We start from the raw sequence: 17,490 nt of genomic DNA on the forward strand, positions 1-17,490 counted from the left end.
AACTCCCCCAGTGGAGAAGCAGCGCAGATGCCTGCACCCGCCACTAGCAAGTGGGGGCTGGGCAGGGAGGCGAGGGCTGCATTGCTTAGCGTAAGGACCGGGCCTGAATGCCCCGAGGGCAATCTGAGGGAACTAACTTGGGCTAGCAAACCAGACTGTGGGATAGCTACCACATGAAAAGACCTAACCTAAGACACCACCAGACCCGGTCACAGAACAAAGGACTGACTAGAGCTACGAGAAAAGCCATAACCTAAGACACCGTCAGGCCCGCTCACAGAACAAAGGACTGAGCAGAGCTAGCCGCCTGCAGACCGGCCTATCCCCCTCTGGTGACAGGCAGGCGAGGGCAGCAGAGCCGGAAGGGGGCAACTGAGGCCCCAGAGAGGCATTATCTACCAAACTGCAAGCAGGCTTCATTGCTAACTAAGACTTCTTGGAATTCTGGACGGTCAACATCCGCCTGAGAAGGTGTGCCAGTTGTACACCCAGAAAACTGAGCGGCAGGGACAGGGGAGGTGATAAGTCACAGTGACCGTGCTCAGCAAACACCTGGTCACCTGAGCTGCTTGGATCTGGGAAGGGCACAAAACGCAGGCCCTACTGAGTTTGCCCCTCTGAGGACCACCCGAGTACCTGAACCTGAGCAGCTTAGACCTGGGAAGTGCATACAACCCAGGGCCGGCCTCGGACAGTTCCCAGCAGAGCAACCTAGAGCCTAAGCAGTGTAGACAGGGAAAGCACACACGCCTTGAGTGGGGGAAAACCCAGTGTGGCCAAGACACTGCAAGCATGCACCAGTGTTATTTGTTTGCAGCGTCCCTCCCTCCCCACAGCACGACTGAACAAGTGAGCCTAAAAAAGTGTCCACCACTGCCCCCTTGTGTCAGGGTAGAAATTAGACACTGAAGAGACCAGCAAACAGAAGAAGCTAAAACAGAGGGACCCTCCTTGGAAGTGACAGGTGCAATAGATTAAAACCCTGTAGATAGTACCAACTACATAGGAAGGGGCCTATAGATCTTGAGAAATATAAGCCAGATCAAGGAACTATCTGAAAATGAACTGACCCCACACTGTCCACAACACCAGAAAAAGTCCTACATATATTTTTACTATTTTTCCTATCATTCTTTAATTTTTATTTTTTAAAATTTTTTAATTTTAAGTCCTCTATTACTCCTTTAATTTTCATTTTTATAACCTACTGTTACTTTGCAAAAAAAAGAGACCCTATTTTTTAAAGCAATCTTCATATATATATATATTATAGTTCTTGTGACTTTATTATTTTTTTTGTTGTTAATATTGTATTTTTGAAAATCCAACTTCTACTCTAGACTTTTAATCTTGGCTTTTTGGTATTTCGGATCAATTTTGTACCTTTAAGAACCCAATCTTCAGTACCCATTTTTACTTGGGAGTGAGATTACTGGCTTGAATGCTCTCTCCCCCTTTGGACTCTCCTTTTTCTCCACCAGGTCGCCTCTATCTCCTCCCTCCCTCTTCTCTTCTCTACCCAACTCTGTGAATCTCTTTGTGTGTTACAGATGGTAGAGAACACTTAGGGAACTTATTACTGGCTGGATCTGTCTCTCTCCTTTTGATTCCCCCCTTTATCCTCCTGGCCACCTCTGTCTCCTTCCTCCCTCTTCTCTTCTCTGTGTAACTCTGTGAACATCTCTGAGTGGTCCAGACTGTGGAGTGCACATAAGGAAGTGATTACTGGCTACCTTGCTCTCTCCTCTTTTGATTTCACCTCATCTCATCCTGGTCATCTCTATCTCCCTCCTCCCTCTTCTCTTCTCCATGTAACCCTGTGAACCTCTCTGTGTGTCCCTCACTGTGGAGAAACTTTTGATCTTTAACCTAGACGTTTTATCAATGGTGCTGTATAGATGGAGAAGTCTTGAGGCTACTGTAAAAATAAGACTGAAAACCAGAAGCAGGAGGCTTAAATCCAAATCCTGAGAACACCAGAGAACTCCTGATTCCAGGCAACATTAATCGACAGGAGCTCATCAAACGCCTCCATACCTACACTGAAACCAAGCACCACCCAAGGGCCAACAAGTTCCAGAACAAGACTTACCACACAAATTCTCCAGCAACACAGGAACACAGCCTTGAGCTTCAATATACAGGCTGCCCAAAGTCACTCCAAACCCACTGACATCTCATAACTCATGACTGGACACGTCATTTCACTCCAGAGAGAAGAAATCCAGCTCCATCCACCAGAACACTGACACAAGCTTCCCTAACCAGGAAACCTTGACAAGCCACCCATACAAACCCACCCACAGCAAAGAAATTCCACAATAAAGAACTCCACAAACTTCCAGAATACAGAAAGGCCACCCCAAACTCAGCAATATAAGTAAGATGAAGAGACAGAGGAATACCCAGCAGGTAAAGGAAAAGGATAAATGCCCACCAAACCAAACAAAAGAGGAAGAAATAGGGAATCTACCTAATAAAGAATTCCAAATAACAATAGTGAAAATGATCCAAAATCTTGAAACCAAAATGGAATCACAGATAAATAGCCTAGAGACAAGGATTGAGAAGATGCAAGAAAAGTTTAACAAGGACATAGAAGAAATAAAAAAGAGTCAATATATAATGAATAATGCAATAAATGAGATAAAAAACACTCTGGAGGCAACAAATAGTAGAATAATGGAGGCAGAAGAGAGGATTAGTGAAGTAGAAGATAGAATGTTAGAAATAAATGAATCAGAGAAGAAAAAAGAAAAACAAATGAAAAGAAATGAGGACAATCTCAGAGACCTCTGGGACAATGTTAAATGCCCCAACATTCGAATCATAGGAGTCCCAGAAGAAGAAGACAAAAAGAAAGACCATGAGAAAATACTTGAGGAGATAATAGTAGAAAACTTCCTTAAAATGGGGAAGTAAATTATTACCCAAGTCCAAGAAACCCAGAGAGTCCCAAACAGGATAAATCCAAGGCAAAACACGCCAAGACACATATTAATCAAATTAACAAAGATCAAACACAAAGAACAAATATTAAAAGCAGCAAGGGAAAAACAACAAATAACACAAGGGGATTCCCAAAAGGACAACAGCTAATCTTTCAATAGAAACTCTTCAAGCCAGAAGGGAATGGCAAGATATACTTAAAGTGATGAAAGAAAATAACCTATAGCCCAGATTACTGTACCCAGTAAGGATCTCATTCAAATATGAAGGAGAAATCAAAAGCTTTACAGACAAGCAAAAGCTGAGAGAATTCAGCACCACCAAACCAGCTCTCCAACAAATGCTAAAGGATCTCCTCTAGACAGGAAACACAGAAAGGGTGTATAAACTCGAACCCATTAAGTAAATGGCAATGGGATCATACTTATCAATAATTACCTTAAACATAAATGGGTTGAATGCCCCAACCAAAAGACAAAGACTGGCTGAATAGATACAAAACCAAGACAGCAAAAGAGACACAGATGTATAGAACAGTCTTTTGGACTCTGTGGGAGAGGGAGAGGGTGGGATGATTTGGGAGAATGGCATTGAAACATGTATAATATCATATAAGAAACGAATCGCCAGTCCAGGTTTGATGCAGGATACAGGATGCTTGAGGCTGGTGCACTGGGATGACCCAGAGGGATGGTATGGGGAGAGAGATGGGAGGGGGTTCAGGACTGGGAACACGTGTACACCCATGGTGGATTCATGTTGATGTATGGCAAAACGAATACAATATTGTAAAGTAATTAGCCTCTAATTAAAATAAATAAATTTAAATTAAAAAAAAAAACCCAAGACCCCTATATATGTTGTCTACAAGACACCCACCTCAAAACAAGGGACACATACAGACTGAAAGTGAAGGTCTGGAAAAAGATATTCCATGCAAATAGAGACCAAAAGAGAGCAGGAGTTTCAATACTCATATCAGATAAAATAGACTTTAAAACAAAGGCTGTGAAAAGAGACAAAGAAGGACACTACAAAATGATCGAAGGATCAATCCAAGAAGAAGATAGAACAATTATAAATATATATGCACCCAACATAGAAGCACCGCAATATGTAAGGCAAATGCTAACAAGTATGAAAGGGGAAATTAACAACAACACAATATTAGTGGGAGACTTTAATACTTCACTCACACCTATGGATAAATCAACTAAACAGAAAATTAACAAGGAAACACAAACTAAATGATACAATAGACCAGTTAGACCTAATTGATAGCTATAGGACATTTCATCCCAAAACAATGAATTTCACCTTTTTCTCAAGTGCACCCGGAACCTTCTCCAGGACAGATCAGATTCTGGGCCATAAATCTAGCCTTGGTAAATTCAAAAAAATTGAAATCATTCCAAGCATCTTTTCTGACCACAATGCAGTAAGATTAGATCTCAATTACTGGAGAAAAACTGTTAAAAAATGCCAACATATGGAGGCTGAACAACGCACTGCTGAATAACCAACAAATCACAGAAGAAATCAAAAAAGAAATCAAATTATGCATAGAAACGAATGAAAATGAAAACACACAACCCAAAACCTGTGGGACACTGTAAAAGCAGTGCTAAGGGGAAGGTTCATAGCAATACAGGCATACCTCAAGAACCAAGAAAAAAGTCAAATAAATAACCTAACTCTACACCTAAAGCAAGTAGAAAAAGAAGAAATGAAGAACCCCAGGGTTAGTAGAAGGAAAGAAATCTTAAAAATTAGGGCAGAAATAAATGCAAAAGAAACAAAAGCGAGCATAGCAAAAATCAACAGAGCCAAAAGCTGGTTCTTTGAGAGGATAAATAAAATTGACAAACCATTAGCCAGACTCATCAAGAAACAAAGGGAGAAAAATCAAATCAATAACATTAGAAATGAAAATGGAGAGATCACAACAGACAACACGGAAATACAAAGGATCATAAGAGACTACTATCAGCAATTATATGCCAATAAAACGGACAACTTGGAAGAAATGGACAAATTCTTAGAAAAGTACAGCTTTCCAAAACTGAACCAGGAAGAAATAGAAAATATTAACAAACCCATCACAAGCACGGAAATTGAAACTGTAATCGGAAATCTTCCAGCAAACAAAAGCCCAGGTCCAGATGGCTTTGCGGCTGAATTACACCAAAAATTTAGAGAGGAGCTAACACCTATCCTACTCAAACTCTTCCAGAAAATTGCAGAGGAAGGTAAACTTTCAAACTCATTCTATGAGGCCACCATCACCCTAATACCAAAACCAGACAAAGATGCCAGAAAGAGAGATAACTACAGGCCAATAACACTGGTGAACATAGATGCAAAAATACTTAATAAAATTATTGCAAACAGAGTCCAACAACATATGAAAAATATCATACATCATGACGAAGTGGCTTTATCCCAGGGATGCAAGGATTCTTCAATATCCGCAAATCAATCAATGTAATACACCACATTAACAAATTGAAAAATAAAAGCCATATGAGTATCTCAATAGATGCAGAGAAAGCCTTTGACAAAATTCAACATCCATTTATGATAAAATCTCTCCAGAAAGCAGGAATAGAAGGAACATACTTCAACATATTAAAAGCCATATATGACAAACCCACAACAAACATTATCCTCAATGGTGAAAAATTGAAAGATTTCCCCTAAAGTCAGGAACAAGACAAGGGTGCCCACTCTCACCACTTCTATTCAACATAGTTTTGGAAGTTTTGGCCACAGCAATCAGAGCTGAAAAAGAAATAAAAGGAATCCATATTGGAAAAGAAGAAGTAAAAACTCTCACTGTTCGGAGATGACATGATCTTCTATATAGAAAACCCTGAAGACTCCACCAGAAAATTACTAGAGGTAATCAATGAATTTAGTAAAGTTGCAGGATATAAAATCAACACACAGAAGTCCCTTGCATTCCTATACATTAAAAGTGAGAAAATAAAGAAATTAAGGAAACAGTTCCATTCACCATTGCAACGAAAAGAATAAAATACTTACGAATATATCTACCTAAAGAAACTAAAGACCTATATATAGAAAACTATAAAACACTGGTGAAAGAAATCAAAGAGGACACTAATAGATGGAGAAATATACCATGTTCATGTATTGGAAGAATCAATATAGTGAAAATGAGTATACTACCCTAAGCAATCTATAGATTCAATGCTGCTGCTGCTGCGAAGTCACTTCAGTCATGTCTGACGCTGTGCTACCCCATAGACGGCAGCCCACCAGGCTCCCCCGACCCTGGGATTCTCCAGGCAAGAACACTGGAGTGGGTTGCCATTTCCTAGATTCAGTGCAATCCCTATCAAGCTACCAACGGTATTTTTCATAGAGCTAGAACAAACAATTTCACAATTTGTATGGAAATACAAAAAACCTTGAATAGCCAAAGCAATCTTGAGAAAGAAGAATGGAACTGGAGGAATCAACCTGCCTGACTTCAGGCTCTACTACAAGGCCACGGTCATCAAGACAGTATGGTACTGGCACAAAGACAGAAATATAGATCAATGGAACAAAACAGAAAGCCCAGAGATAAATCCACGCACCTATGGACACTTTATCTTTGACAAAGGAGTCAAGAATAAACAATGGAGAAAAGACAATCTCTTTAACAAGTGGTGCTGGGAAAACTGGTCAACCACTTGTAAAAGAATGAAACTAGAACACTTTCTAACACCATACACAAAAATAAACTCAAAATGGATTAAAGATCTAAATGTAAGACCAAAAACTATAAAACTCCTAGAGGAGAACATAGGCAAAACATTCTCTGACATACATCACAGCAGGATCCTCTATGACCCATCTCCCAGAATATTGGAAATAAAAGCAAAAATAAACAAATGGGACCTAATTAAACTTCAAAGCTTCTCCACAACAAAGGAAACTATAAGCAAGGTGAAAAGAGAGCCTTCAGAATGGGAGAAAATAATAGCAAATGAAGCAACTGACAAACAGCTAATCTCAAAAATATACAAGCAACTCCTACAGCTCAATTCCAGAAAAATAAACGACCCAATCAAAAAATGGGCCACAGAACTAAACAGACATTTCTCCAAAGAAGACATACAGATGGCTAACAAACATATGAAAAGGTGCTCAATACCACTCATTATCAGAGAAATGCAAATAAAATGCAAATGCAAATCAAAACCACAAAACCATTTCATGCCAGTCAGAATGGCTGCGATCCAAAAGTCTACAAGCAATAAATGCTGGAGAGGGTGTGGAGAAAAGGGAACCCTCTTACACTGTTGGTGGGAATGCAAACTAGTACAGCCACTATGGAGAACAGTGTGGAGACTCCTTAAAAAACTGGAAATAGAACTGCCTTATGACCCAGAAATCCCACTTCTGGGCATACACACCAAGGAAAACAGAATTGAAGGAGACATGTGTACCCCAATGTTCATCACAGTGCTGTTTATAATAGCCAGGACATGGAAGCAACCTAGATGTCCATCAGCAGATGAATGGATAAGAAAGCTGTAGTACATAGACACAATGGAGTATTACTCAGCCATTAAAAAGAATACATTTGAATCAGTTCTAATGAGGTGGATGAAACTGGAGCCTATTATACAGAGTGAAGTAAGCCAGAAAGAAAAACACCAATACAGTATACTAACACATATATATGGAATTTAGAAAGATGGTAACGATAACCCTGTATGCGACAGCAAAAGAGACACAGATATATAGAACAGTCTTATGGACTCTGTGGGAGAGGGCGAGGGTGGGATGATTTCGGAGAATGGCATTGAAACATGTATAATATCATATGTGAAATGAATCGCCAGTCCAGGTTTGATGCATGATACAGGATGCTCGAGGCTGGTGCACTGGGATGACCCAGAGGGATGGTTTGGGGAGGGAGGTGGGAGGGAGGTTCAGAATGGGGAACATGTGTACACCCGTGGTGGATTCATGTTGATGTATGGCAAAACAAATACAATATTGTAAAGTAATTAGCCTCCAATTAAAATAAATAAATTTGTATTCAAAAAAAGAAAGTACAGCCTGAGCTCCCACAACAGGAGACTTCTCTTACCATTACTGTCATGGGGTGGGAGTGGGGAAAAGGGCTCCATGTAGCTACTAAGACAATAGGGAAAGGCAGAGGAAATAAGTTCTTTAATTAGAGTATAGATAAAGGAAAATAAATCAATCTTTTCTTACCACCAAATTAATTTAAAACATCTCAACTCTCTAACTGGAGCCTCGGCTGTATTTTCTCATGTTATAATAAATTTACATTATGAGTTAACTAGGATTCCACAAGGCAGGTGGAAACCTAATAACTATACTTAAAATTTCTATGGAAAAATATACTGTAAGTCTTGAGTAGTTGACTTTTTGAACTTTTGAAATATAAGCTAATTATAAATTAAGGATTGCCTGGATATACCTACAAGACTCAGAACATGTGTATGTATATATACACACATATACTCACAATTATATCAACATGTAGATGAATATGTAAAAGGGCAAATAAACTAGCTAATGAGTAAGTGAATAGAAAAATTAGAATAGAGACATACTTATTGGAAGAACAGAAAGAAAACCCTGAAAATTTTGGGAGACCATTAATTTTTTTACCCTCCTGGAAATAATCACAAAAAACTCACAACCTTTTTGTGCTCCTGAATATTTCCTGCTCCACTAACTACACCCAAAACTTCGCACCTCTGGAGGCATGTAAGGAACACTATAGAGGACAGGAGAAGGTGACTAGGTAAAGGAACAACAGAATGCTAATTTCATACTAAATTTTGGTTGTCTAAATAGATAAAGCAGTTAACACACCAGGTCAGTAGAGTCAGCAGGACTTTCAAATATATTCAGGTACTCAATGATGTCCTTGAGATCTTGGGTCATTTGTTTCATCTGAGCATCTACATTTTCTGCAAACTTGTAACTGAAAAGGAAGGTAAAATAAAGGGATTAACAAAAAAATGTTTTCTCCACTATGCACTGTTACTGACATACAAAGAATGATACTGCCAATTGAATTTGCCCTCGTTCCCCTATCTTCTCACTGTGTCTCCGTTACAACTAACAGCACATTTTTATGGATGTAACATTCACGACTATATTCTAAAAAGACTACATAGATGAAGGCTTTTATGCACTTTGCCATTTTTACAGTCACCCATTACCTCACCTATTAGATATCAGAATAAATCCATAGGTTACTTAGTTATATGAGAAGTTATTTTGGTGTTTAGTGATTTTAAGAAATGCTGAAATGTCTGCAACAATTTTGAATACATAAATTTTCAAAGTAAAATCTCATACAAATACATACCATCATCCAAGAAAAGATATTTTAAGAAATGAGACTCATAACAATCAAAGTCAGAAAAATCTGTTGAGTTCACAACAAGTCGATTATTTGGCTAAATTCTCAAGATTTCCATCCCAAGTATTTGTGTGTGTACACACACACAGTTAACCTAGTCAATGAATATGTTTATGAGAATTAAAGTGAGCAAAGGACTTTTCAATGTCTATCAGTTCAGTTTGGTTCAGTTCAGTTGCTCAGTCATATCCGACTCTTTGCAACCCCATAGACTGCAGCACACCAGGCCTCCCTGTCCATCACCAATTCCTGGAGTTTACCCAAACTCATGTCCATCGAGTTGGTGATGCCATACAATCATCTCGTCCTCTGTCGTCCCCTTCTCTTCCCACCTTCAATCTTTCCCAGCATCAGGGTCTTTTCAAATGAGTCAGTACTTCCCATCGAGTGGCCAAAGTACTGGAGTTTCAGCTTCAGCATCAGTCCTTCCAATGAATATTCAGGACTGATTTCCTTTAGGATGGAATGGTTGGATCTCCTTGCAGTCCAAGGGACTCCCAAGAGTCTTCTCCAACACCATGGTTCAAAAGCATCAATTCTTCAGCACTCAGCTTTCCTTATAGTCTCTCTCTCACATCCATACATGACTACTGGAAAAACCATAGTCTTGACTAGACGGACCTTTGTCTATAAAGACTAAATAATTCAATTAAATTTATTTGTAACTACTGCCTTTCTGTCCCAAACTACTTATAGATAATTGGCTGCCTAGATTGTTGAAGATTCTAGTAAAGATTCCAATGCAATATAAATCTGACTACCTAAAAGCAATCAGAAAGAATATGCAGATCAGGAAGCAACAGTTAGAACTGGACATGGAACAACAGACTGGTTCCAAATAGGAAAAGGAGTACGTCAAGGCTGTATATTGTCACCCTGCTTATTTAACTTCTATGCAGAGTACATCATGAGAAACGGTGGGCTGGATGAAGCACAAGCTGGAATCAAGATTGCCAGGAGAAATATCAATAACCTCAGATATGCAGATGACACCACCCTGATGGCAGAAAGTGAAGAGGAACTAAAAACCCTCTTGATGAAAGTGAAAGAGGAGAGTGAAAAAGTTGGCTTAAAGCTCAACATTCAGAAAACGAAGATCATGGCATCTGGTCCCATCACTTCATAGCAAATAGATGGGGAAACAGTGCCGGACTTTATTTTTTTGGGCTCCAAAGTCACTGCAAATGGTGACTGCAGCCATGAAATTAAAAGACACTTACTTATTGGAACAAAGTTATAACCAACCTAGATAGCATATTAAAAAGCAGAGACATTACTTTGCCAACAAAGGTCCATCTAGTCCAGGCTATGGTTTTTCAAGTAGGCATGCATGGATGTGAGAGTTGGATTGTGAAGAAAGCTGAGCACCAAATAATTGATGCTTTTGAACTGTGGTGTTGGAGAAGACTCTTGAGAGTCCCTTGGACTGCAAGGAGATCCAACCAGTCCATTCTAAAGGAGATCAGTCCTGGGTATTCATTGGAAGGACTGATGCTGAAGCTCAAACTCCAATACTTTGGTCATATGATGTGAAGAACCGACTCATTGGAAAAGACCCTGATTCTGGGAGGGATTGGGGGCAGGAGGAGAAGGGGACGACAGAGGATGAGATGGCTGGAGGGCATCACTGACTCGATGGACATGAGTTTGAGTGAACTCCGGGAGTTGGTGATGGACAGGGAGGCCTGGCGTGCTATGATTCATGGGGTCACAAAGAGTCGGACACGACTGAGCGACTGAACTGAATTGAAGTGAGTGTTTCTTCAACCTACAGGTAGGATCACATGGCTGAAAATGTAACTCTGTTTCCAAGAAAATGATAGAATGCATAGGATAATCAGTGAAATGAAAAGATTCACAAAGGCTGAAATACAATAGAAGAAACAGAGAGCTAGAGTTCATACAGATTAGCTGTACTTACCACATTTAATACATCTACAAAAAGTTAACTTGCAAGGTTTTAAAAAATAAGCTCAGTCTTAATTCACTAATAAGCCATTCATAAAATCAATCAGATTTAGTTTACGTAGCACATTCATACATGTTCTTCTAATAACATTTTATAATTTGGCCTTATTACCAAATCTCAGTTCTAAAGAAATAAAGTTACTGTGGGAATATTGGCAATATATTGACCAAAGGTAAAGACCAAATCACACACAAATAAAATATATTCAGGTAAAGACCAAATCACACACAAATAAAATATATTCAGGTAAAGACCAAATCACACACAAATAAAATATATTCAGGTAAAGACCAAATCACACACAAATAAAATATATTCAATCTAAGACATCGACAAAACCATTCAATGTTTAAAAGCCACACAGTCTGCGCCTAGATTAACAAATTTCCTTTAGAATAAGAAATGGACTTATCACTGAAGCAACTGCATCAACATTAGGTTTAAAAGAGTCAGTATAAATAGGAGGTCATAAATATTCTGTAATATCATGATACCACACACATAAAATTTGTATTTCTAATTTAAGAACAAACTTGACAAATATAAAAACTTAACAGTGGTCATGTCTAATCCTGAGATTAATAACAGTTTACAAAATGCTACAAAACAAAACTGCCAGAATGACTACTTCACTTTCAAGCATCCTGAAAATATAAACAGCAATCAAATAAGTTGATAAATGGCAACTACCAGAACTTGCACTTTTCTCCCAATTTTTATTCCCTGCCTTCAAAGTCATTTTTATCTTTGTTTAGTAGCTAAGACCTGCCCTATTCCTCAATCTTTATTTAGTTACTTACGTCTTCTCATGCTCATCTATATACTGTGGATAAACAGACCCACTATGGTCCTTTAGAGACTCCTCCAAAGGGATAAAGAGATCTTCCAGTTCCCTCTGCTGTGATAGGATAAAATCCAATTCTTGTTCCAGCCTGGAAAAAAAAGTCAATAGAAAGGCTAATGAAACGAATTTTGAGTGACACAATAAATGTCAGTAAACCATAACAAGGAAAAACAACCATACAAAGACATAGATCTTTAATCTTCCAACCTAGGGAAGCTAAGGTTCTACCTTTTCTGATGCAGTTTCACTTTTTCTACTTCTCCATGTAAAGCAGTTATCTATAAAGGAAAATAAGAATATAATAGTATAAATATTTGAATTTATATTGTAACTGTAAGGCAATATTTATTTTGTAATACACACTTCAAGTATGAAAGAGTTCCTAATTCAGGGCACTTATTATCTAAGGAAAATATTTTTAAGTTTATCACTAATATTGAAAAGAAAAATTAACCATGAAACATGGGTCTATTTTCCTGTGTTCATCAGAAAATACTTACACAATGCAGGTAAATTAATGAGAACATCTTCTTACCTTCTCACCATTCTCCATCAATGTATAGTCCCAAGCATTGACCAGGGTGGCCTGGTGAAGAAAGTATTTCTCTTGATCCTCTAACTCAAGGTTCCATTTGTTTACCAGACCGTCCAGCTGACCATATGTCATCACAGGAGTTATGATTGCACTAAAAAGGATACAGTATGATCGGATGATCATACTTTCCAAAGTATGATCAGATTTTTAAAAGTATAACACAGAAGAACTTAGAGGAAAAAATATCACATTTTACAGACATTTCTCCAACCTGCTCCCTAACAAAACCACCAAAACTGGTAAAGATTATTTCAAAAACAACCATTCAAAGTCTCTGGAAGTTATCCTAAGGAAATACAGCAAATGTAAAACGATAAATCTTTCAGAAAAAAATTAGGAGAAAATCTTTGGAATCTAGGCAAAGAGTTCTTAAACTTGACACTAAAAGCACATTCATTAAAGGAAAAAGTGATAAATCAGACCTTGTCAATTAAGTTTTGTTTGGTGAAACACTCTTTAATTACAGAGTTAGAAAAAACTGTTCATAAACCACATATCTGACAAAGGGCAGGTATCTAGAATACATAAAACTCTCAAAACTTAGTAAAAACAAAATTCAAGTAGAAATGGACAAAAGGTATGAACAGACACTTCATCAAAGAGGATATGCAGATGGGAAATAAACATATGAAAAGATGTCCAACATCATTAGTCATCAGGGGAATGCATATTAAAACTACTATGAGCTGGAGAAGACTCTTGAGAGTCCCTTGGACTGCAGAGATCAAACAAGTCAATCCTAAAGAAAATCAACCTTGAATATTCATTAGAAGGGCTGATACTGGAAGCTGAAGTTCCAATGCTTTGGCCATCTGATGCAGAGTTGAATACTGGAAAAGACCCTGATGCTGGTAAAGATTGAGGGTAGGAGAAGAAGGGGGCAACAGAGGATAAGATGGCTGGATGGCATCACCGACTCAATGGACATGAGTTTGAGCAAACTCTGGGAGAGACTGAAGGACAGGGAAACCTGGCAGGCTGCAGTCCATGGGGTGGCAAAGAGTCGGACACAACTGAGCAACTGAACAACAAAAATGAAAAAATAGTGACAATACCAAATCCTGGTGAGAATATGGACAAGCTGGATCTCTCATACATTGTTGTTGGAGAGGTAAAATGGCACAGCCACTCTGGAAAAAATTTATAGCAATTTCCTTAAAAACGAAACTTGCAACTGCCATACCACCCAGTAACTGTACAGATGGGCTGTACAGAGAAATGAGAGTTAGGTTCACGAAAAGTGTTAGTTGTTCAGTCAAGTCCGACTCTTTGCAACCCCATGGACCATAGCCCCAAAGGATCCTCTGTCCATGGAATTCTCCAGGCAAGAATACTGGAATGGGTAGTCATTCCTTTCTTCAGGGGATCTTCCCGACCCAGGGATTGAACCTGGGTCTCCTGCATTGCAGGAAGATTCTTTACCATCTGAGCTACCAGAGAAGACCAGGTTCACCAAAATCCTGTACACAAATGTTCATAGCAGCTTTACTCATAATAGCCCCAAACTGGCATAAATTATAAGAATTCAGGCTCTAGAGCTTGACTGCCTGAATTTTAATCCTGGCTCAACCATTACCAAGTATATGACCAGAGGCAGATTATAAAATCTTAATGTGGTCTAGTTTCCTCATCTATAAAGTGAGAACAAAATAGTACCTAACTCATAAAGTTATTGTGAGGATTAAATGATATGATGTTTGTGTAAAGCACTGTCATATTGCTCAACATATAGTAATCACATAATAAATATTATCTATTATTCGCAACAGTAATAATTGTATTATAATGATATTCAGAAGACAAAAGTATCCTTTTAGTTGTTCAACTTCTAAGAAACAGAAAGCCTTTCTCTAACTGCTCCTTGACTCTGAGTCATTTACCTAACTTTCAAACACTATTCTAAAGATATAGAATAGTGTTTGAAAGTTAGGTAAATGTGGATGAAACTGGAGCCTATTATACAGAGTGAAGTAAGCCAGAAGGAAAAACATAAATACAGTATTCTAACGCATATATATGGAATTTAGAAAGATGGTAACAATAACCCTGTGTACGAGACAGCAAAAGAGACACTGATGTATAGAACAGTCTTATGGACTCTGTGGGAGAGGGAGAGGGTGGGAAGATTTGGGAGAATGACATTGTAACATGTAAAATATCATGTAAGAAACGAGTTGCCAGTCCAGGTTCGATGCACGATACTGGATGCTTGGGGCTAGTGCACTGGGACGACCCAGAGGGATGGTATGGGGAGGGAGGAGGGAGGAGGGTTCAGGATGGGGAACACATGTATACCTGTGGTGGATTCATTTTGATGTTTGGCAAAACTAATACAATTATGTAAAGTTTAAAAATAAAATAAAATTTAAAAAAAATAAATAAATAAAAATAAAAAAAAAAAAAAAAAAGAATTATATGCTTAAAAGAACTTGATCCAAGTTGAAACTCAAAAAAAAAAAAAAAAAAAATAAAGATATACAAGCAAACTATGTCTTGTGTATGACAAATAAAATGAAAATGATACAAATTTTCAAATGAATACTTACTTAACAGTCGGAGTAAAAGGTATAGATGTAATGCTGACTGGAACAGTGTTATTAATCCCAATTGATGTCAGTGGTTTTAGGTTCAAGGTAAAGCTACTAGTGGCAGTAGTAGTGGTGGTGGTGGTAACAGTGGTGGTAGTGGTGGTTGATGCTATAGCTGGAAAATGAAGTGTATAATGTTAATAATAAGTAAGAAATTTTAAAACTCAGCACTTGATCATTCAGGATAAAAAAACCATAGAAGTGCTTTTTAATGTGAATTTGAATTCAAAGTTGTAATGGGTTTTAACTCAACATTGTTATAATATATGGCAGGCCAGTTACCTGGATTAAGCTTCCTGCTAAAAACTGAAAATCTTGGATAAATGTGTAGAAAAATAAAATTTATAACCTAACCAGACCTATAACCATTAAAGAAATTGAATCAATCCTCTAAACTCTTCCCATAAAGAAAACTCCGGACCCAGATAACCTCACTGGTTCATTCAGTTCAGTTCAGTCACTCAGTCGTGTCCGACTCTTTGCAACCCCATGAATCGCAGCACGCCAGGCCTCCCTGTCCATCACCAACTCCCGGAGTTCACTCAAACTCATGTCCATCGAGTCAGTGATGCCATCCAGCCATCTCATCCTCTGTAGTCAGTCCCCTTCTCCTCCTTCCCTCAATCCCTCCCAGCATCAGGGTCTTTTCCAACGAGTCAACTCTTTGCATGAGGTGGCCAAAGTATTGGAGTTTGAGCTTCAGCATCAGTCCTTCCAATGAACACCCAGGACTGATCTCCTTTAGAATGGACTGGTTGGATCTCCTTGCAGTCCAAGTGACTCCAAAGAGTCTTCTCCAACACCACAGTTCAAAAGCATCAATTCTTTGGTGCTCAGCTTTCTTCACAGTCCAACTCTCACATCCAACCTCACTGGTAAGTTCTGCTAAACTTTGAAGAAAAGAATAATTGCAATCTTACACAAAATCTCTGTACATCTCTAACCTTGCATACTTACTTGAATATATCTGTGTAATTAATCCTAGAAATGAAATTGCTAGACCAAAGGGTCAGCATGCTCTAAATTGTAATTATTTCTTTCCAAATTCCCCTGTCAAAAAAATATTGCCAATTTGTACTCCTATCAGTAGGGAAGACTGCTGCTTCTCTACACCATAGCTCATAATTGGCATACATCTTAGCCAGTATTATAGTTAAAAGCCCCACTGTTTTGTGCATTGTTTGTTAAGTGCTCATTGTGTAAGAAGGAACCAAAACTGACATAAAAGTTCAGAAAACTAAGAGAGAACTACAGGTAGAAGAGAAGTGGGCAATAAACATGGGGAAGGACAGAGTTACTAAAACTCTATCCTTTGATCCTAGATCACAAGAGTGGGCATCTACACTACTGGCAGCCTATGAGAGGGTCTGGCACAAAAAGCTCTAGCCAAACAGGGATAAAAGATGGGTCAAAATCTCAGTTTCAAAAATTTAGAACTGTGGAAAGAATCAGATGGCAGGTAAAAATATGGAAGTATTTCCAGAAATATGGAAAGCATCAGACTCTAAGCAGAAATTTGGAAATATTTCCAAACATGTAGAAAGAATCAGACAATAGACAGAGGGGAGCTGAAAGGACTGACAGAGGGAAAACGTGAAGTAAAATTAAAGAGTCATGAGCAAGTCAAAATTAAAAATAAGCTAAAATAGTATGGCAGAAAAAGGGGTAGAGAAACCAAAAAGAAGTTAAAAAAGATTTTAAAAAAGACAAAAGGAGAATGGCTAAATTATGTTTATGCAACATTAAATTCAGGAGGTCCCTAAAGCTGACTTTAAAACAACTTCTAAATTCTAATTTCCTTAAAGTTCATTGCCATGATAATACCTGTATTAGCTTTCCACAAGATTTCATTTCCCTTTTGGCCACAAGGATCCTTACAATAATTCTCCCATTCTTTGTGTTAGAAAGTGGAATGGGCAAGAGAAGATCATGTCCAAATACCAAAGATCTCTGGGGTCATCATCACTTAAAACACTGCAGAGATTACAGACTAGATCCCACATAGCATTCTTTACTGACACATGTCATCACCTTCTTCATCTAAGAATAAAAAACCTGATCTGAAAAGAATTCCTTCTTCAGAAATGCTGAAAATTAATGCCATTATCAAGACCCCCCCTT

At 38.3% G+C, this 17,490-nt stretch overlaps 1 protein-coding gene across 6 annotated transcripts in view; it reads right to left on the minus strand.

The window, feature by feature from the left end:
- NUP62CL (nucleoporin 62 C-terminal like) overlaps positions 1 to 17,490 on the minus strand; it is a 104,329-nt gene that overhangs the window by 31,302 nt on the left and 55,537 nt on the right. For 5 of the 6 annotated variants that reach the window (XR_011565352.1, XR_011565351.1, XR_011565353.1 and 2 more), the window contains 5 exons: positions 15,328 to 15,484; positions 12,722 to 12,905; positions 12,415 to 12,464; positions 12,143 to 12,274; positions 8,818 to 8,929 (listed from right to left, as the gene is read on the minus strand). Coding sequence is in view for 2 of the 6 variants with exons in the window: in XM_070784614.1 (XP_070640715.1) it covers positions 8,818 to 8,929; positions 12,143 to 12,274; positions 12,415 to 12,464; positions 12,722 to 12,905; positions 15,328 to 15,484 (635 nt within the window). In the remaining 4 variants the exon portion in view is untranslated. The remainder of the gene's footprint in view (positions 1 to 8,817; positions 8,930 to 12,142; positions 12,275 to 12,414; positions 12,465 to 12,721; positions 12,906 to 15,327; positions 15,485 to 17,490) is intronic. The other variant, XR_011565354.1, reaches the window with a different exon arrangement.

Source organism: Bos indicus, chromosome X (genome assembly GCF_029378745.1).
Source record: "Bos indicus isolate NIAB-ARS_2022 breed Sahiwal x Tharparkar chromosome X, NIAB-ARS_B.indTharparkar_mat_pri_1.0, whole genome shotgun sequence".
NCBI classification, from domain to species: domain Eukaryota; kingdom Metazoa; phylum Chordata; class Mammalia; order Artiodactyla; family Bovidae; genus Bos; species Bos indicus.